Below are 20,801 nucleotides of genomic sequence, written 5' to 3' on the forward strand. Positions count from 1 at the left end.
GTGAGTCGTTTCAGCAAAGGTTTGCAATTCTTCCCTTGCTGCACACATTTTCTTAATTGTTGAGGACGAGACATTCTGTACTCTTGTTTCTGCTCTATGGTCATCCTTACATGGGTTTTCATATGTTGAGCCTTACCACTGACTTTCCTGGGACTCATGGCGTGATATATAATAATTACTTTAATGTTCAAAATGCAAAAAATCACCACAAACGCAGAATTTCTTATAGGTGCGATCGTCACTAGGCGGGCAGCTGTGGTAAACTGAGGCAGGTCGGATCGTGTGACCGGGAACCATGAGCTCGGTCGACCCGAACGTGTACCAACAAATATCGGAAGTCGACGACACCATCGGATGTCGAGTCACATTTTTCAATGAAATTTACATCGTAACTCGAAATTATCGTAAGTAGGGGGCAATCGTATGTCGAGGTGCCACTGTATAATAAAATGTGTGAATTATTGCTATTCTCAAAAGTATTGTGATCATATTAGTGATTCATTTATTATGTTCATAAAACAATAAACAAATAGTTTTGTTATAATTACACTATATGCACAAGTTATATATAAGTTTCTGCATGTTTTGTTCACCATAACGAACCACTAATTTGGTATAGTGAGTCAAAAGCAATGAGTGGCGGCCACTCGCTGTTGCTCCCTCCCTCAACAACTCCTCACTCGCAACAGTCCTCCTCCCACCATACTATTTTTGCTTTTATTCACTATTTGCAAATGTTATATATAAGTATCGACATGTTTTGTTCACCATAACTGTACAACAAAACTGGTATGGTGAGTTCAGACAATAGGAGAGGTTGCTACACACACAGCTGATGGCTGCCTGCCTCACTGGTCAGAGGCACTAACATTCCTCCTTCAAGTATACTGTTTGTGGTGTTATTACACATTACAGTGGAATCTCTATTAACGAGTTTTTCCAGTAACGAGCGAGCCACTCGCAGCAAATTTGTCTCTAGTGACGAGCTCACCTCTATTAACGAGCAAAACCACATGGTGCTTCCTAGCATCTCGCGGGTTCTCGCAAATTCTCGGACGCCTCCGACGCCAGTGTTGTTGTATCACACACGACAAGCATCCCTCTGGATTTATTTGAGCTTTTCTTTGGGTTTTTAGTGGTTTTGCGACTACAGTTTGTAACGCACGATGTTGCCAAAGCTGCTGCTTGCTAAAGATAGTGTTGTCAAGAGGAAGAAAGACACAATTACTGTGGATTTGAAGAAGGAAATTATAGCAAAGCATGAGTGTGGTGTCTGTGTGACTGATCTCACAAGGGAGTATGGCAGGTCCTCATCAACAATTTACACCATTAGTAAGGGAATGAGGAGGTAAGGGAGGATGCTGCCTCTTCCACTGAGATCAGGGAAGTGTTTGGAATGTTTGAAAAGGTGAATGCATTCTTGGAAAAGCTGCCCTGATAAAGCAGTGACAACCTGGTGTGTGAAAATGTTTAATTAATTTATCACTTTGTGATAACACTTTGTGAAAGTGTTATCACTTTCGCAGGTATATGTCGCTTGAATGTGACACACTTTTTTCTCTTGAATGCACCCAAACACTGCGCTCAAACGTCATTTGAGCAAATATTTCTATAAAATCCAATTCTTATCCGATCGACTTGGGGATTGTATACATGTTTGCCATGAAATTTCCGTTTTCTCTAATAATCACATTGCCTATTTGGGAGAACAGCATTGTATTGTATCTTCGTGGTAAGACCATTATATTGTTGACACGACAAGTGTAATCGAAGTTAGTTTTTTATTTGGTGCTGGTCTAACGCATCCTTGTGGGACATTTGAAATGAAATTTGGGTGAAATTCCCAAGCAGAGAGAGTCCGCCTGACTCAGAGGTAGGATTCTCCTTCCACACCATAACCCCTCTCCTCCTTCCCACCTCCCCATCGTCTCCCTCAAGCCAGCAACTACCCTTCATAAGGTAAAGTAAACATTAAAACACTACAACAAAACATTTATATTTACATGTGCAGTATTATATTTACATAAAAAAATGTCATACAAGTATGGATGTTTTTGGGAGTGGAACGGATTAAATTTATTTCCTTTATTTTAAATGGGGAAATTTGTTTCTTAAGACGAGTTTTCCAGGTAACGAGCTCGGTGCCAGAACGGATTAAACTCGTTAATAGAGGTTCCACTGTACATAGACGTTATATATAAGTATCCCCCTCCCTGTCCGGCCCATTGTTGCTGTGAGGGGGCTTGGTGGGCGGCTGCCAGAGTGTGATGTTCCTTGGGACAGTCCTCTGTCCATTTGTAGCCTTATGTTCCTGCTTGCTGTCCTCTTGAATTGTGATAGATGACTTTTCCTTTTCCTTATGTTTCGTTTTTCTCCCTTCCCCCCTCTTCTCCTTTCTAATTGTCATTTCTCGCCGACCTTTTGTCTGTCTTGATTATTCTTCCGACCTTATTTTGTTTTGACGCCTGGGTGTTTGAGGAGGCATACTCTCTCACCGTAGAACTGTGGTACCCTGACGTCGCGAGCGAGGGGACGCTTTTATTATCAATCCTTCTTTCATCACTGAACCCGATCTCAAAAGACTGACGGTTCTACAGGTGGCGTTTGTGGGGAGTATACTCACGATGCACCACTTGGGGGCCCCGGCAAGACCGGCAACATGTCTCTTGTTGGGTGTCCTGTCCTCTAATTGTGGCTCCGTGGTGGGTGTGGGGGCACATTCGTGAATGAACATCTTCCCTCTCGTTTCCATGCCGATGACTTCTGTTCCTCTTACGACTTCTCGAGCTCGTGGGGTGCGCGACCAAGCCCCCGAGTCGGACTGTGTTGGAAGACGACTCTGTAGCCCCTGCTACATTGGGGCCAGACCTAGCTCCTCCTCTGACCCTCCTGACTACTCCCCTCGGCTCCCCTCCCTTCCTCTGTGGTTGGGTTGAGCCCTAAGCCCCCAGCAGCGACCACCTCGTCCCCTGGGCCAGATCCATCTCTCATTCTAACTACTGCGCCTTTTAACCCCTCTCTGGGGGTTCTCAATGCCTTCCCCCCGCAGTCGCGCTCACACGATCCCTTCCCATACTAATTCGTATCACGCCTAGTTTGGTCCTCCTATGTGCACTAAGTACTTTGACCTCTATCATTTAGATTCTACTCCTGATGATTTTTCCCTCCATAGGCACCTTGTTGATTCCGTGGATGCCCCTTGTTACTTTCAGTCCCACCCGTCTCGGTTCACGTGTCGTTGCTGCTTCTTCTCAGGATGCAGCTACCCGCTTGGCCGCCTTTTCCTGCATTGACGAAACCCCTGTTCGGGTCTCAAAGAACCCTCGGTTAAACACCAGTGTTGGCACTATTCTCCTCCCACACCATGTTGCGACCGGTGTTAGGAATCTAAAGGACTGCCAAGAAGATATCAAGCATATCCTTGAAGCCAAGGGCCATTCTGTCCTCCAGGTGGACATATTTACTCGTTCCCCTCATGGTCGTCGCCGTCAGCCCCTTTGGGTTGTGAAAGTTACATCTGATGGTCGGACCCTTCTGCCCTCTATCATTCTTGCTGGTGCCTGGTGCTCTGTTCAGGAGTACATTCCCTTCCCCTTGGCTCTGTAATAGGTCCTGAAAGTTTGGGCATGGTGCCCTCCGATGCTCCAGTACTGTCTCTCTCTGTCCCTTGTGTGGGGACGACGGTCACTCTAAGTCGGAGTGCACTTCTTCCCAGGCTCGCTGCCTCAATTGTGGTGAGGCCCTACCCTACCTTCTCCCGCACATGTATACTATTACAAGATTGAGGCAGCCGTCCTCAACTTGAAGCACCGGGAATGTTTGTCTTTTCCTGAGGCAAGGCGCCAAGTTTGCCATCTCCCCCCCTTTTACTGGCGTCTCTTATACTTGCGTGTTGCACTCTTCATTGCCTCATCCTCCGCACTTTCCACAGTCTCACGACCGTTTCCAGGCCTTAGACCCAGACACGCCCACCACCTCCTCCCCAGTTCCTTTACGCTCTGTCCCGAAGGGTCCCCCTCCTAGTTCTCTGTCCGGAGTTCCCCTTCTTTCTACCCAGTTTGTCATGTCTCCTGTGTCTTCTTTCTCATCTCCCTCCGATCCTCCTTCCCGTCTCTTCGCTCTCCATGCTGCCTGTCTGTGCGGGCTGATGTCCATCAGTCTCCTAGCGATCATCGTGTTGTTTTTTCTCGTTCTTCTCCTGCTGAGACGCTTGTCTGTTGCCCAGTACGTTGTTGCTGGAACACCAGTCTCTTTGAGTCAGAAGCGAAAGCCTGGCTCATCTCCTTCCTCCTCCCCGGCGGGAAAGAAGGCTTCGCTTTCTTCCTCGCCCCCTGCCTCTGACTCTCTCGCTCCATCCCCTCCTGTTTCGGTGATCAAGCCCCCTGTTCCTGCTATGGAGGTTTCTTCAGCTCCCACTTCCCTCTCGGTTGCTGCCCTTTCTGAGGAGCTCTCCCCGGTTTCTGCTCCTCCTCCTCCTGCTGTCCTTGACCCTCAGTTGTCCTCCTCTTGCTCCGGACCCTGCTTGTTCGCCTCTGATCTGTCCTCCCGTTCCCTTCCCTCCATCCTTACTCAGTTTACCCGTGCCCCCTAACCCTGACTTCACTGACCCCGCTCCTGATCCTGCACTTCTTTGACGTGCTGTGTATCTTTTTAACATTTGTTTCTTCATCGTTCTCTATTGTTGTTCCATTCTTCAATGGAATATTCGTGGTTATTACACCAATTTCCATGAACTCCAATTTCTGATTTCACAGTTTTCGTCCCTTTGTGTCTGTCTCCAGGAGCCAATGCTTGGTGCTCGTCCTGGTTGCTTCCATTGCTATTCCTTTCTCTTTCCTAGTCCCCCCAGCTTTTGCTGGGCCCATAACTCTTCTGCTCTCTTGATTTATTCTGATGTTCCCTTTGTCCCCCTGCTTTTTCCGACGCCTCTCCAATGTTCTGCTGCACGTGTCTTTGTGCATAAATGGTACACGGTTTGTTCCCTTTATCTCGCCCAAATGCCCTGCTTTCTCTTCCCGATCTTAAACACCTACTGGACTCCTTGCCAGAGCTTGTGCTCCTGCTGGGTAATTTAAATTGTCGACATACCCTCTGGGGGTGATGTTCTGACAAACACTCGGGGTCGCCTTCTCGTACCGTTCATCCTCTCTTCTTCCCTGTCTCTTCTGAATTCTGGTGAGCCGCACCCTTTCCTGTCTTAATCTGTCTCTCTGCTCGTCGTCTCTTTACTTGGATTTCACGTGACGGATTCTTGATGACCTCCATGGGAATGACCATTTCCCATCCTTGTTACCTTTTTCTCTTTTCACCCTCCCCTCTCCTTCCCTAGGTGGCAGTTTGCCGAGGCAGACTGGAAACTATTTACCCTCCATGCTACTCTCTCCGACCTTTCCATTATGCCTCTCCCTCGCGCCCTCCTCCTTTTTCATGACACGATCTTCGACGCTGCCCTCTGCTCTATTCCTCGCTCTTCCTCTCAGGGAATACGGAAGTGCGTTCTCTGGTGGAATGTGGATTGTGTTCGGGCTGTCCGCTGTAAGCGTGCAGCCTGGAAGAGACACCGCCAACGGCAGACGGCTGATTCTTTTCTTTTCTTTTGGAAGGCGAGTGCGGTGGCCTGTAGGACAACACGTACAGCTAAGCTTGAGTGTTGGAAGTCTTATGTTTCCATCATTACGTCCGAAATTCCTCTGCCGCAGATCTGGAAGCGTATCCACAAAATTGCAAGTAAGTTCGTTCTTGATGTCTTGCCGGTCCTTCACCTCCGTGGTACTCTTTTGGCAGACCCAATGCAGGTCCCGATCAAACTGGGTTCCCACTTTTCTTCTGTTTGCTCTGGTTCTCATCTTCCTCAATCCTTCCTTCTTTGTAAGCCTGTTCTTGAATCTCGTCCTTTAAATTTCTGATCCCATCTCAGCCTTCCCTATAATGATCCCTTCTCTCTTTCTGAACTTCAATCTGCCCAGGCCCTCTGCGGTTCTACGGCAACGGGCTCCGATGGCATTCATTATGAGATACTTCGCCATCTCCCTCCGTGTACGTCTCATTATTTACTGAGTCTATATAATTGGGTCTGGGAGTCATCGTTAGTCCCTGAGGACTGGCTCGATGCATTTGTCCTCCCTGTTCGGAAACCAGGGTCTCTTGGGACATCTCCTAAGGACTTTTGCCCTATTGCCCTCACAAGTTGTGTCTGCAAGCTCTTTGAACGTATGGTTGACGTTTGTTTGATGTGGGTCTTAGAACACTATCACCACCTCTCCTCTTCTCAATTTGGTTTTCGCAAGTGCCACAGCACAACAGATGTCCTGATGAACTTGGAGGTCTATATTCGTACTGCTTTTGCTGAGAAGACCTCCGTTGTTGCCATCCTTTTTGACCTGGAAAAGGCTTATAACAACAGCTGAAGAAGTCATATTCTGTCCCAACTTCATTCTTTTGGCCTTCGTGGTCATCTCCCTCTCTTTCTCCAAAGCTTCCTCTCTCATCGTTCCTTTCAAGTGAGGCTTGGTACCACTCTCTCAGCTCCTTTTCGGCATTATGAGGGTGTACCCAAGGTAGTGTTCTGAGCACTACTCGTTTTTCTAATTGCTCTCACTGGTCTTCATGTCCTCCCTCCCTTCTGGCGTCTTCTCCTCTCTCTACGTCGATGATCTTACCCTTTGCTGTCAGGGTGATGATTCGCCTCTCCTTCAACAGGCGACTTCAGCTTGCGATTGATGCCGTGTCGTCTTGGGCCACCGGTCATGGCTTCAGGTTCTCTACGTCTAAGACTTGTGCTATGACTTTTACTCGGAAGCATGTCTTTCTTCGTCCCTCTCTGTCGATCTATGGTCATCCCCTTGAGTACAATGATTCCGCTAAGCTTTTGGGGTTAATCTTTGACACTCGTTTGTCTTGATCGCCCCATATCTCTTACCTCAGAGTTGAATGCTCTAAGGCCCGTACCCTCCTTAAGGTTTTGTCTCGTACTTCTTGGGGAGCTGATAGGCACACTATTCTTGCTTTACATTCCTCTCTTGTCCTGCCTAATCTCGATTATGGTTGCCCTTCATACTCGTCTGCTTCTCCTTCTGCTCTTCGCAGTCTTGATGCTTTGCACCATACTGGGTTGCACCTCAGCTGTGGTACCTTTCATTCGACTCCTGCCCTCAGTTTGTATGTTGACACTGGCTTCCTCTCTCTCTGGGACCGCCGTGATCGCTACTGTCTTCGCTATCTTGCGCGGTCCTTGCAACATCCGTCCTCTCACCTCTGTCATGCTTTTACTTTTACCCCTTCTGTAGTTCCTGTTCCTCTTCAACCACCTCCCTCTTTCTGTCCGGTTATCTCGCCTACAGGATTTTCTTTTGGTTTGAATTTCTAATATTTCTCTTCATATTGTTCCTTTCTTGCCCCTGTGGCGAGTCCCCCCTTCCAAAATTTTGTTCTTCCTTGACCTGCATCACTAAAGCTTTTACCCCTCCTATGGTTCTGAAATGTCTTTTCCTTGAGCACTTTTCTTCACACTCCCGCTCCGTTTCTATCTTCACCAATGGGTCTAAGTCTGCGGACAATGTAGGCTACTCTGTTGTTTTTCCTGACCGCACTTATATGTGTTGCCTACCTCCGGAGACTGGGTCCTTCAATCCGGTCCATCCAGTGGTTGTCGAGATTCAACATTGGCTGTTTCTTATTTCCAGTAAATTTAAGTCAGTTGAGGTTTACTGGGATCCCAGCCATATTGGTGTTATTTTAAATGAGCATGCGGACGCAGGCCACTAGGGAGGCTCTCCGCTCTTGTCCCATCTCCTGTAAAGGTATTCCTTATTCCGACTTTTACCCAGTTATTCATTCTTCCATCCTTACCCGTTGGCAGGATTGTTGGTCTTCTGTTACTGGTAACAAATTTTGTACTCTTAATCCTTGTGTTGCTAAGGTCTATTTGGCCTTTGTCACCCACAGATGCATAACAAAAAAAAAAAATCTTCCTGACCTGTTAATTTGTGTTCCCTGACCACGAGAAAAAAAAAATGAATTGTACTTACCAGTAACGTAAATGAGCCGACAATATGAGCGATGACGTCACACCCTGCATGCTCGCTCATGCAAGGTGCATCCCGGAGGCATCGCACGCGGTCTTCAAGCAGCCAGAGTTGCCACGAATTTATTTTTGCAGCATTATTTACAGCGTGTAGGCGTATTTTATCACAATTTTTTTTCACTAATTGTGTTGCATGTAATGTCACTTGATGTTCAATGATAATACAACTTGCATACATTGAGTATACATATACGCACACAAATGTTTTCAATTATGCCATATATAATATGTTTTCACATTTTTCATTATTATATTTACACACATCCACACACTATTTACAGGTTTTTGCACTATTATTGCACATTTAAAAGTCTTGGAGACAGTGGTAATCGTTGAAGCAGTTGACAGCACACAATGGGACTGCACATGCTTCACACCATGTTTGCACCAGTTTACGTTTCTGTTCTCTCTTTTTTGTTGTTCTACAAACTAAGGAATCACATTGGCCTATTGCACTCTTTCCAGCTGATGACAGATGTTTTAGTCTGTGTGCTTGAAAACCCTCCATGTAAGTGAGCCTGGGTGTAGCAGCATGCTGCAACACTGGGTTCATGATGGGTCTTTGTATGCCAGGAATGTCTTTGCCAAACTTTGTTAGTACTGTAACTGTGTCACAAGTGTAAAACCAAACGAATGAAAATTTGGTTTACGTCCAGTTTTCACCAAATACATATTGTAGCTGTTCAGCAGGCTTATGTCAATAAGATGGAAAAACACTTTTTTCGTCCACTTCAATGTTTTCCTAACACATTCAACAGTGCCCACCATCATGTCAGATTTATCAACCAAACGCATGTTGATATTATAGTCAAGAACACAATCTGGCTTATATACTGATTCTTGCGTTACTCGGTTCACCTTGCCACTGTTCACCATTATACCATCGTGAGCGGTTGTCAGCAAGTTGACTTCTCTTTTGTCTTTCCACCTAACTGAAAGTATTTGATTACTATTTCTTAGCTGGCAGTCACCAACTTCAAGATTATTGTCAAACACTGGCGTTTCCCTTCTTCTTGGCTTTACTGTGCCAACCACTCTAGTTCTATTTTCAATAAGAACCTTGCTAAGCAAGGGACTTGTATAGAAGTTATGTGTATAAAATGTGGCCCTTGTTCATCCATGGTGCCATCAGTGACTTTACCACACTACCTGAGAAACCATGTTGGTCGTTATCGGGAATGTCAACATTGCTAGCGGAATACAGAATCATGTGTAACACGTATCCTGTTTCACAGTCACAAAGAACAAAGAATTTCAATCCAAATCTGTTGCATTTGGAGGGAATATATTTCTTGAAAGAAACATGTCCTTTGAAAAGCACAACGGATTCGTCAATCACCAGCTTCTGTGCTGGTACGCAGAAATCTCTGTACTTTTCAATCACTTCATTCATAATGTGCCTGACTCTCCAAAGTCTCTCATCCTCTATCCGGTCTTCATTACTTGCAAAATTAAGACACCTGAGGAGTATCTGAAACCTGTCTCAGGACATATATTTCCTGAACAAAGGTGTTGGAACAGTCTGGTCTTTGCTCCAATAATCTGTGATAGCGTGTTTTACACAATGTTTCATCAACATACATACTGCTCACAAGCTCATCGTGCTCATAGATCTCTCACAAGTCAAGCCTGGCCTCGAGCCAGGCTTGGGGAGTAGAAGAGCTTCCAGAATCCCATCAAGCAGGTATCAAGCAGTGCCAAAAATACATACATTTCACTTACAGTAGTGTTTTTCTAACGCTTCAATTGTGAATATTCTGTTATCTCTTTTCCAATGAGATGAGCCGTGTGAATGTTCATTTGGTGTACAATATATTCTATGAGCGGCTCATCATAAAATGCTGTAAAATAATCCATTTCACACATGTCCTCACCAGTATCAGGAAAAAGGTCTGTAATCCCATTGTCCTTATTGACAAAGGCAGGAATTAGAGGAATAAAATTGTCACCATCACTCCACACAAGTACACCTGGTGTCCTGTGAGACAAAACAACGGCACCACGGCGAGGAATCATTGCACACCGTGGACCAGGAGCTGAAGCCCGTCTACGCAAAGTATGGGTGCTACGTGAACGTGAGGTAAAATCACGTGAACATTAGGGTCTTGGTTTCTCATGTGGTGCCATGCGGTGGCACTTGGCTGGGCAAGAGGCTGCTGACGCGAAAAATCTCGCTTGGTAACACCACTGGCACTAGCGACAGGCATGGTAATATTATGCTCTGAATCCACTTCACTAAAACCAGAAAAAGAGTCGCCTTCCTCTGACTTGTCGCCCCAAAATATCATCATACTCTAAATAAGTACAAGAACTGTGTGGTCGTGGGTGAATTGGAGTAGACACTGGGCGAGGCGGAACTGGTGAGTGAATAGGCCTCGCCATGGGAGGGGGCTGTATCTCATATTCACTGTGCTACTATCATCGGTCAATTGTGTGTAGTCCTTATCAGTGTCAGAGTCATCAAAATCACTTTCCTTCGCCATCAGAAAATAATTCACTAGTTATTTGCTCTTGAGTAAGTGATTGCATGCCCGGGGAGGCATTTGGCCGTGAGCTTACCATGGTGACTACTGGGTAACCGAGGCCTGCCACACGTTGGTGGCGAGAGTAGGATTTTTTTTTACAAAATGGCAGCTGTTTACTATAACCCCTGGGCAGCATATGGGATTACCCCCTACCCTGCTGGCCCCCCCTCTCCCTTCCGGCCCGTTGGCGTCGTGAGGGGGCTTGGTGAACGGCTGCCGGAGTGTGATGCTCCGTTGGGCAGTCCTCTGTCCTTTTCTGGCCTTGCACTCCTGCTGCTGTCTTCTCCAATTGTGCCGGATCGCTTTTCCTTTTCCTTATGTTTCATTTTTCTCCCCTCTCTTCTCCTATCTGCTTGTCGTTTCCTGCCGACCTTTTGCTTGTTTTGGATTATTTCTTTGGACTACTTCTATTTTGACGCCCGGGTGCTTGAGGAGGCATACTCTTGCACCCGTAGAACTGTAGTACCCGACGTCTCGAGCGAGGGGAACCTTTTATTGTCAATCCCCCTTTCGTCGCTGAACCCGATCTCGACGGACTGACGGTTCTTAAGGTGGCGTTTGTGGGGCGTATACTCACGACGCACCCCTAGGGGGCCCCTTCATGATCGGCGATAGCTTCCTGTTGGGTGTCCTGCCTCTAATTGTGGCTCCATGGTGGGTATGGGGGCACATTCGTGGATGAATTTGTCACTTTTCGTCTCTATGTCGTTGAATGTTTCCGTTGTACCCTCTCAGGCTCGTGGGGTGGGCGACCAAGCCCCCGAGTCGGCCTGTATTGGAAGACCAGGCTCTGTAGCTCCCGCTGCGTTGGGCCCCGACCTTGCTCCTCCTTTGACCGTCCTGACTTCTTCCCCCAGCTCCCCTCCCTCCTCTGAGGTTGGGTCGAGCCTCCAGCCCCCGGTGGTGACCACTTCGTCCCCTGGTGTGGCTAAGTCTTTCGTTGTGACTACTGCGCCTTTTGACCCCTCTCTCTCTAGGGGTTCTCAACGCCGTTCGCGCCCCAACCGCACTCGCTTGATTCCTTCCCGTGCTGATGCGTATCAGGCCTTGTTTGGTCCTGCTTCATGGGCCAAATACTTTGATCTCCTCCCTCTTGATTCTGCGCCTCCTGACGATTTCTCCCTCCATCGGCATCTTGTAGATTCCGTGGATGCGTGTGTTACTTTCAACCCCACTCGTCTCGGTACACGTGTCGTTGCTGCTCCTTCTCAGGATGCGGCTTCCCGCTTGGCTGCCTTATCTTGCCTTGGCGAGATCCCTGTTCGGGTCTCCAAGAACGTTCAGATGAATTCCAGTGTTGGCACTATTCTCCTCCCACCCCATGTTGCAACCGGTGTTCGGAATCTGCAGGATTGCCACGATGATATTCGGCATATCCTTGATGCCCAAGGCCATTCTGTCCTCCAGGTTGACTCGTTTACTCCTCCCCCTCGTGGTCGTCGCCGTCAACCCCTTCGCGTTGTGAAGATCACCTTTGATGGTAGGACCCTTCCATCCTCTGTCATTCTTGCTGGTGCTAGGTGCTCTGTCCAGGAGTATATTCCTTCTCCTCGACTTTGTAATAAGTGCTGGAGGTTTGGGCATGGTGCCCTCCGCTGCTCTGGGACTGTCTCTCTCTGTCCTTTGTGTGGGAGTGAAGGTCACTCTAAGTCGGAGTGCACTTCTCCCCACGCTCGCTGCCTCAACTGCGGTGAGGCCCATCCTACGTTCTCCCGTGCCTGTGTCCATTACAAGCTTGAGGCGGCCGTCCTTAACCTGAAGCACCGGGAGCGTTTGTCTTTTCCTGAGGCGAGGCGCCAGGTTCGCCGGCTCCCGCCTTATACTAACATCTCTTATGCTCGCGTGTTGCGCTCTTCCTCTCCTCGTCCTTCCCCCCTTCCTCAGACTCTCAACCGTTTCCGGGCCTTGGACCCTGATACGCCCACTGCCCCCTCCTCTGTTCCTTTGAGTTCTTTCCCGAGGGGTCCCCCTCCTGGTCCTCTGTCTGGGGTTCCCCTTCTTTCAACCCGGTCTGTCATGTCTCCTGTGTCTTCTTCCTCGTCCCCCTCCAATCCTCCTTCCCATCCTCTTCCTCCATCTATCGGCTCTCCCCGCTGCCTGTCGGTGCAGGCGGATGTCCATCGCTCTCCTAACGGCCGTCGTGTGTGCTCTCGTTCGGCTTCTGTTGAGACACTGGAATCCGTTGCCCGGTACGTAGTTGCTGGGACACCGGTCTCTTTAAGTCAGAAGCGTAAGCCTGGCTCCTCTCCTTCCTCTTCCCCGGCGGGTAAGAAGGCTTCGCTTTCTTCCTTAGCTCCTACTTCTGGCTCTGTTGCTCCTTCCCCTCCCGTTTCAGTGGTTGCGCCCCCTGTTCCTGCTATGGAGGTTTCTTTGGCCCCTGCTTCCCTTTCGGTTGCTGCTCTTGCTGGGGTGCGCTCCCCTCTTTCTACTCCCCCTCTTCCTACTGCTGTCCTTGACTGCTCCTCTCCGTTGTCTCCTCCTCTTCCTCCTCCTCCTCCGGACCCCGCCCGCCCACCTCTGATCTGTTCTCCCGTTTCCTTCCCTCCGTCTTTGCTCAGTTTACCCATGCCCCCTAACCCTGACTTTGCTGACCCTGATCCCGACCCTGATATTCTTTAACGTGCTCTGTTGCTCTTTCGCCTTTGTTTCTTCCTTGTTCTCTGTTTTTGTCCTTTCTCTTCTCATCGTTGTCCATTCTTCAATGGAACGTTCGAGGTTATTACGCCAATTTCCTCGAACTCCAACTTCTGATTTCGCGGTTTTCGCCCCTTTGTGTCTGTCTCCAGGAGCCAATGCTTGGTGCTCGTCCTGGTCGTTTTCGTGGCTATTCCTTTCTCTCCCCCCCCCCCCCAGCCATTGCTGGGGCTTCTAATTCTTCTGCTCTCTTGATTCGTGCAGATGTTCCCTTTGTTCCTTTACTTTTTCCTTCGCCTCTCCATTGTTCTGCTGCTCGTATCTTTGTGGGGAAATGGTACACAGTTTGTTCCATTTATCTCCCCCCCGAGTGTCCCGCTCTCTCTCCCTGATTTGAAACACCTCCTAGACTCCTTGCCGGAGCCTGTGCTCCTGCTGGGTGACTTCAATTGTCGTCATTCTCTTTGGGGTGACGTTCTGACGAATACCCGGGGTCGCCTCCTTGAGCCGTTTCTCCTATCTTCTTCCCTGTCTCTTCTGAATTCTGGTGAGCCCACTCATTTGGACTCTCGGACTCGCACCCTTTCTTGTCTTGATCTTTCTCTCTGCTCTTCTTCTCTTTACTTAGATTTCACGTGGCAGGTTCTTGATGACCTCCATGGAAGTGATCATTTCCCCATCCTTGTTTCCTTTTTCTCTTTTCGCCCTTCCCTCTCTTTCCCTAGGTGGCAGTTTGCTAAGGCAGACTGGACCCTATTTACCCTCAGTGCTGCTCTCTCTGACCTCTCCCTTCTGCCTCTCTCTCGCGCTCTCCTCCTTTTTCATGACACTGTCTTCAACGCTGCCCTCCGCTCTATTCCTCGCTCTTCCTCTCGGGGTCCACGGAAGTGCGTTCCCTGGTGGAATGCGGACTGTGCTCGGGCTGTCCGCTGTAAGTGTGCAGCCTGGAAGAGGCACCGCCGTAGGCAGACGACCGATTCTTTTCTTTTCTTTCGGAAAGCGAGTGCGGTGGCCCGTAGGGCCATCCGTACGGCTAAACGTGAATGTTGGGCATCTTATGTCTCAACAATTACGTCCGAGACCCCTCTGGCCCAGATCTGGAAGCGTATCCGCAAGATAGCGGGTAAGTTCGTTCCCGATGTTTCACCGGTCCTTCACCTCCATGATACTCTTGTGGCGGACCCGTTGCAGGTCGCTTCCGAACTGGGTTCCCACTTTTCTTCTGTTAGCTCTGGTCTTCATCTTCCCCAATCTTTACCTTCTTCGTAAACCTGTCCTTGAGTCTCGTCCTTTAGATTTCTGCACTCATCTTCAGCTTCCCTATAATGATCCCTTCTCTCTCTCTGAACTTCGTTCTGCCCTGGCCCTCTGCGGTTCTACGGCGGCGGGCTCCGATGGTATTCATTATGAGATGCTTCGCCATCTCCCTCCGAGCACGTCTCGGTATTTACTGAGTCTGTATAATCGGATCTGGGAGTCGTCGTCAGTCCCTGAGGACTGGCTCGATGCCGTTGTCCTCCCTGTTCGCAAACCGGGGTCTCTGAGTACTTCCCCTAAGGACTTTCGCCCTATTGCTCTCACAAGTTGTGTCTGCAAACTCTTTGAACGTATGGTTAACGTTCGTCTGATGTGGTTCCTGGAACACCATCACCTCCTCTCCCCTTCTCAATTTGGTTTCCGCAAGTGCCGCAGCACGACAGATGTCCTGGTGAACTTGGAGGTCTATATTCGTACTGCTTTTGCTGCGAAGACCTCCGTTGTTGCCGTCCTTTTTGACCTGGAAAAGGCTTATGACATCACTTGGCTTTATCATATCCTATCTCAACTTCATTCTTTTGGCCTTCGTGGTCATCTCCCTCTCTTTCTCCGCAGCTTCCTCTCTCGTCGTTCCTTTCGGGTGCGCCTTGGTACCACTCTCTCTCCCTCTTTTCAGCAATACGAAGGTGTGCCCCAGGGTAGTGTTCTGAGCACTACTCTTTTTCTGGTTGCCCTCAATGGTCTTCTTTCCTCTCTCCCTTCTGGTGTCTTCTCCGCTCTCTATGTCGATGATCTTACCCTTTGTTGTCAGGGTGATGATTCGCCTCTCCTTCAACGCCGGCTTCAACTTGCAATTGATGCCGTGTCGTCTTGGGCCACTGATCATGGCTTCAAGTTCTCTACTTCTAAGACTTGTGCCATGACATTTACGCGGAAACGGGTTGTTCTTCGTTCCTCTTTGTCACTTTATGGTCATCCCCTTGAATACAAAGATTCCGCGAAGCTTTTGGGGTTATTCCTTGACACTCGTTTGTCTTGGTCTCCCCATATCTCTTACCTCCGTGTTGAGTGCTCTAAGGCCCTTACCCTCCTTCGGGTCTTGTCCCATACTTCTTGGGGGGCAGATAGGCGCACTCTCCTTGCTTTACATTCCTCTCTCGTCCTGTCTAAGCTCGATTATGGTTGCCCTGCTAACTCGTCTGCTTCTCCTTCTACTCTTCGCCGTCTTGATGCTTTGCAACATACTGGGTTGCGCCTCAGTTCTGGTGCCTTTCGTTCGACTCCCGTCCTTAGCTTGTATGTTGACACTGGCTTCCTGTCTCTCCAGGACCGCCGTGATCGCTACTGTCTTCGCTATCTTGCGCGGTCCTTGCAACATCCTTCCTCTCGCCTCTGTCGTGCTTTAACTTTTACCCCTCCTGCGGTTCCTGTTCCTCTTCACCACCTCCCTCTTTCTGTCCGGTTATCTCGCCTGCAGGATTCTCTTTCCGTTCGTATTTCTGATGTTTCTCCTCGTGTTGTTCCTTCTTTGCCCCCGTGGAGGGTCCCTCTTCCGCGGTTTTGTACATCCTTGACCCGTATCACTAAAGCTTTTACCCCTCCTACGGTTCTAAAACCCCTTTTCCTCGAGCACTTTTCTTCTCACTCCCGCTCCGTTTCTGTCTTCACCGATGGGTCTAAGTCAGCGGACGGTGTTGGCTACTCTGTTGTTTTTCCTGATCGCACTTATATGTGTCGCTTGCCTAGCGACACATATAAGACTAGCGGAGACTAGCGTCTTTACAGCGGAACTTTATGCTATTCTCTATGCTCTTCGTCTCCTACTTTCTCGTTGTCAGTCTTCCTTTGTAGTTGTTGTTGACTCTCGTAGTGCCCTCATGGCTCTCGGGTCCTTTAATCCAGTTCATCCAGTGGTTGTCGAGATCCAGCATTGGCTGTTTCTCGTTCACAGTAAATTTAAGTCGGTTGAGTTTTGTTGGGTTCCCAGCCATATTGGTGTGTCTTTAAATGAGCGTGCGGATGCTGCCGCCAAGGAAGCTGTCCGCTCTTGTCCCATCTCTCGTAAGGGCATTCCGTATTCCGACTTTTACCCGGTTATCCATTCCTCAGTCCTTACCCGTTGGCAGCCTTCTTGGTTGTCTGTTACTGGTAACAAGCTACGTACTCTTAAATGTTGTGTTTCCTCGTGGCAGTCCTCCTTCCACCGTAACCGGCGGTGGGAAACAGCTCTGGCGAGGTTGCGTATTGGCCATACTCGCTTAACCCATGGTCACTTGATGGAGCGCCGCCCTGCTCCTTATTGTCCTAGTTGCATTGTCCCTCTTACGGTCGTGCATGTCCTCCTTGAATGTCCTGACTTCCAGGACGAGCGTATGTCTTGCTTTCCGACCGCCCCTCGCGGTCACCTGTCCCTCGATAGAATTCTTGGTGACTCGGATACTTTTGATATCGTTCGCCTTATGCGTTTTTGTTCTCGTATTGGCATCCTTGGTGATATTTAGCGCCCTCTGATTATTTTGCGTCTTTGATGGTGCTACATAGCCTTCCCGGTTTGGTGCCTTCTTTTGATAATTACTTACTTACCCTGCTGGCCATTCAAATTTTGTGCGGTACTCCATCATGTCATATGATGTGTTGTGCAGTTTTGCGTACGTTACTCAACATGTCATATGACGTGTTGTGCAGTTTAAGGATTAAGGGTAGTGTGTCCTCATGGCCTTCCTCCTGCCACCGTAACCGGCGATGGGAAACGGCTCTGGCGAGGTTGCGTCTTGGCCATACTCACTTAACTCATGGTCACTTGATGGAGCGCCGCCCTGCTCCTTATTGTCCTAATTGCATTGTCCCTCTTACGGTCGTGTATATCCTTGTTGAATGTCCTGACTTCCGGGACGAGCATGTGTCTTGTTTTCCGACCGTCCCCCGTGGTCACTTGTCTCTCAATAGTATTCTCGGTGACTCGGATACTTTTGATATCGTTCGCCTTATGCGTTTCTGTTCTCGTATTGGAACCTTGGTTATATATAGCGCCCTCTGATTATCCTGCACATTTGATGGTGCTTACATAACCTTCCCAGTTTGGTGCTTTCTTTTTGATAATTACTTGTGGGGGGGGGGGTTCAGCTTTGGCTCTTTGGTCTCATGTATGACAATGCATGACATATCAGGTGTGGGTTATGTATACTGGGTAAGATTATGTGAGCTGCCTTCATAACTGTCGACGTATCGTAAGTTTGTGATAACAGACTGTGATAACTCGACTTACTTTCAATATTTTAATATTAGCAATGATTTTTGTGCCTAGCGAACTTACCTAGTATGCTCGTCCGGCTCCCTGAACTGTGTCTCTTGGTCTCCCATCCGTAATATGGCTGCATTAGATGCAGGGCACTTTTTTTATTCATTTAAAAATAAAAAAGTACATCTTGTACACCAGCAAATACGGTACTTTAACGTAACGGGTACACCAAGGCTAGTAGGCAGGACATAAAGAGCTATATCTCTCTTCTCCATAGTCACTGATAGGTAAGTAGTGCTGTGAGCTGCTGCAGCATGCACTTCCCATGGTCGCTCACTCAATAATGAGGCCCTCACACCCCAGGAGGTGGGCTCATGATTTTTTCAAAGGTTGTTTCTGTATACTGGAGACATGAGGAAGCAAATGTGAGCCCCCGTGTACACACAGGACTTTTAAGTCTTGTGGTACTTGAAATTGTCCCACATTGACATGCTGTGGGGTCAGAAATCTCTCAATCATCCTTGATTGACATGTGCATTTGAAAGGTTAATCTACTGACTGCCCTCACCCTATAGTGAGAACCAAATTCTGGTCCTGATATCCAGGTGGGTAAGCTTGGGTCTTAGAGGCCTGGTGCAATTTCTTAAGGATTGACAATACAGCATGTATGCCTGTGGAGCTTCTGAAAGGCCCACAAAAAAAGGGCATTTCATTACAGTCAGTGATTTTTTTTCTGTTCACAGTGTCATCTGATTTACAGTAAGTTCTTAATGAATATTCCCTCACAACACTCATGAAATACAGTATTAGGAATATTTGCTTCAAGTTTTCATGAAGTACAGACTAGGTTTCTCTTGCAGGTTCATCTGATTGATGCTTTCACTCATCCTAAGAAGAGACTAACATCGCACTGCTACCGCATTGTTTACCGTCACATGGAAAAGGTGCTCACTCAGGAAGAGGTCAATGTTCTTCACAAGAGAATAGAAAAAGAAGCTACAGTTAACTTAAATGTGACTATACGATAAAATAATATATTTATGTATTGAAGTAAAATATTTCAAATAAATATTAGTTTCACTTTGTTAACCCCCAAGCTGCTCTGGGCTATTTGGCCTTTGTCACCCACAGGTGCATAAAAAAAATCAAAATTTAGTTTTTTCTTATAAACCTGTTATTTTGCGTTCCCTGATCACGGGAAAAATAAAAAAAAAATCATAAGTGGCACATTTTGGCCACAATAGGGAGGTGGAAGTCTGGCAAAAAAAAGAGGCATTGACACAGCAAGTGTCCGAGGCAGTCTGCTTCGCCCCAGCTGTCAGGCGGGAGTTGCCACAAAGATAATTACCTAATTATTTAAATGTCTTGGAAAAAAATCTTTTTTTTTTTTTTTTTTTTGCAGTAATATTCAATAGTGTGTAGTGTGATATATTTATATAATAAAATGTGTGAATCATCGCTGTACTCAAAATTATGGTGTGTATATTATTGATTCAATTATTATGTTCATAAAACAACAAACATACTTTTCTGGGGGGAGCCCCGTCGGCTCCCCGGAGCTTTACCGGCTGATATGCTAATGTCAGACTTTGGCATCAGTCATGTGTATGGAGTTCTAGGGCCTACCGGGGACCATGGCCAGAACCTGGCCCCCTCAGAGAGGCAAGGGGAGCAATGGCCTATAGAAACCCCCGTGTGGTAGGAAGCATTCTATGTCTGCCATCGACCTGGTCAAGCATCCAGAAAGGTAAGCATTCCAAAACAAACCCCTATTCTGGTGAAAATTGCTACCTAAAGCTGAACTAGTGGATAGAACTCTTCAACAGTAAACAAGGAAACTAGTATGATGTCATACGTCACCGCGCCGCTGTCTGCGCAGCTCCCCCCTCCCCGGGAGGGGGAAGGGGGAGCCCCAGACCTCCCACGCCGGCTATCCACCCATTAGTTCTTCGGCTGATGCTATAGGCACCGGTTATGTGCTCTGGCTCCAGTGGTTGTTTCAGCACTGTACCTAGAGTGTGGTGTCTGTTTTCTAGGTGGTGCGTGAGCCGGGAGTGATTCTCCAGTACTCGGGCTGCATGTGCCTAGGGTTCTCTTCCCTAGGTGCCCTATAAGTACTGCCCTTGGGGCTTGGGGCCGCCTTCCACAAGTTCCTTGGGTCCTGCCCCTGCTTGGCCGTTTACTGCTTGGTTTTCGGCCGCTCTTTGTGTGCTCGGGTGTTCTGTCTCCCTTGTTCGCCTTAGAGTAAGGGGCAGTTTTTGCACTGGTGGGGCGCAGGGTACTGTGCAGCTTGTCTTTACCAATCATAGCGGCCGGCTCTGTTCCGCTTGGGTATGCTGTCCTCTTGCGGCGTTTTCTTTTTCTTTTTGTTTATCTACCTGGTGGGGGGTCTGCCTACGTTCTTGCCCCTTGTGTCCCTTGTGTTCTGAGTATTTTCTGGTGGTACCCACTGCTAGGTCCCCGTGAGTGTTCACGTCCCGGAGGTTCAGCTCTTAGAAAGTTGTTTGGTAGCTTTGGGTGCCGGTTAGCAGTACCTTGCCTGATTACCTGAGCGCGAGTCCTCTTATAGTAAACGCTCGGGACCCTGGGAAACCCCTGGGGGCGCGCGGGTCCGATGGATGTGACCCCAGAGTCCCCCCCCCCTCGCTTCCAGCGAGTTTGAGGGTTGCTCTGACCCTTTGTCTCTGGGTGACTCTCTGTTTTGCCTCCGCCTGCTGCCTGTGGGGTCGGTGACACCTTCGACCCGGAGTCCTGCGAGTTTGGTTGCTCGTTGTGGCTCGGTTACCCAGTTGTGCTGACAAAGCGGGTGCTGGCAGCAGGGGTGTTGCACTTGAGCCTTGGTGGTGGCAACGTTCTCGTGGTTTTCCTCCCTGGGAACCCCGGGGCTGCCCCCTTGTAGTTCGTTTTAGGACTTGGGGGTGTTGGTTGCTTCGGTTCCATCCACGCCCCCTTGTCTTTCCCCTGGATCACCCTTCTTGCCTGCATCCGGTTCCTTACCGTCTGTAGATTCGGGGCGGGGTTATTGATGGTGTTGAGACTCGGGCAGTCTCGGGGAATTCCCCTT

At 48.4% G+C, this 20,801-nt stretch overlaps 1 protein-coding gene across 2 annotated transcripts in view; it reads left to right on the plus strand.

Moving 5' to 3' along the window:
• The window catches only part of PheRS-m (Phenylalanyl-tRNA synthetase, mitochondrial), a 279,883-nt gene extending 261,075 nt beyond the window's left edge, over positions 1-18,808 (plus strand). For both annotated transcript variants that reach the window (XM_045754931.2, XM_045754932.2), the window contains one exon: positions 18,598-18,808. In XM_045754931.2, coding sequence (XP_045610887.1) covers positions 18,598-18,765 — 168 coding nt within the window. In that variant the 3' untranslated portion in view covers positions 18,766-18,808. The remainder of the gene's footprint in view (positions 1-18,597) is intronic.
• Positions 18,809-20,801: the final 1,993 nt, after the last annotated feature.

Source organism: Procambarus clarkii, chromosome 9 (genome assembly GCF_040958095.1).
Source record: "Procambarus clarkii isolate CNS0578487 chromosome 9, FALCON_Pclarkii_2.0, whole genome shotgun sequence".
Lineage (NCBI taxonomy): Eukaryota > Metazoa > Arthropoda > Malacostraca > Decapoda > Cambaridae > Procambarus > Procambarus clarkii.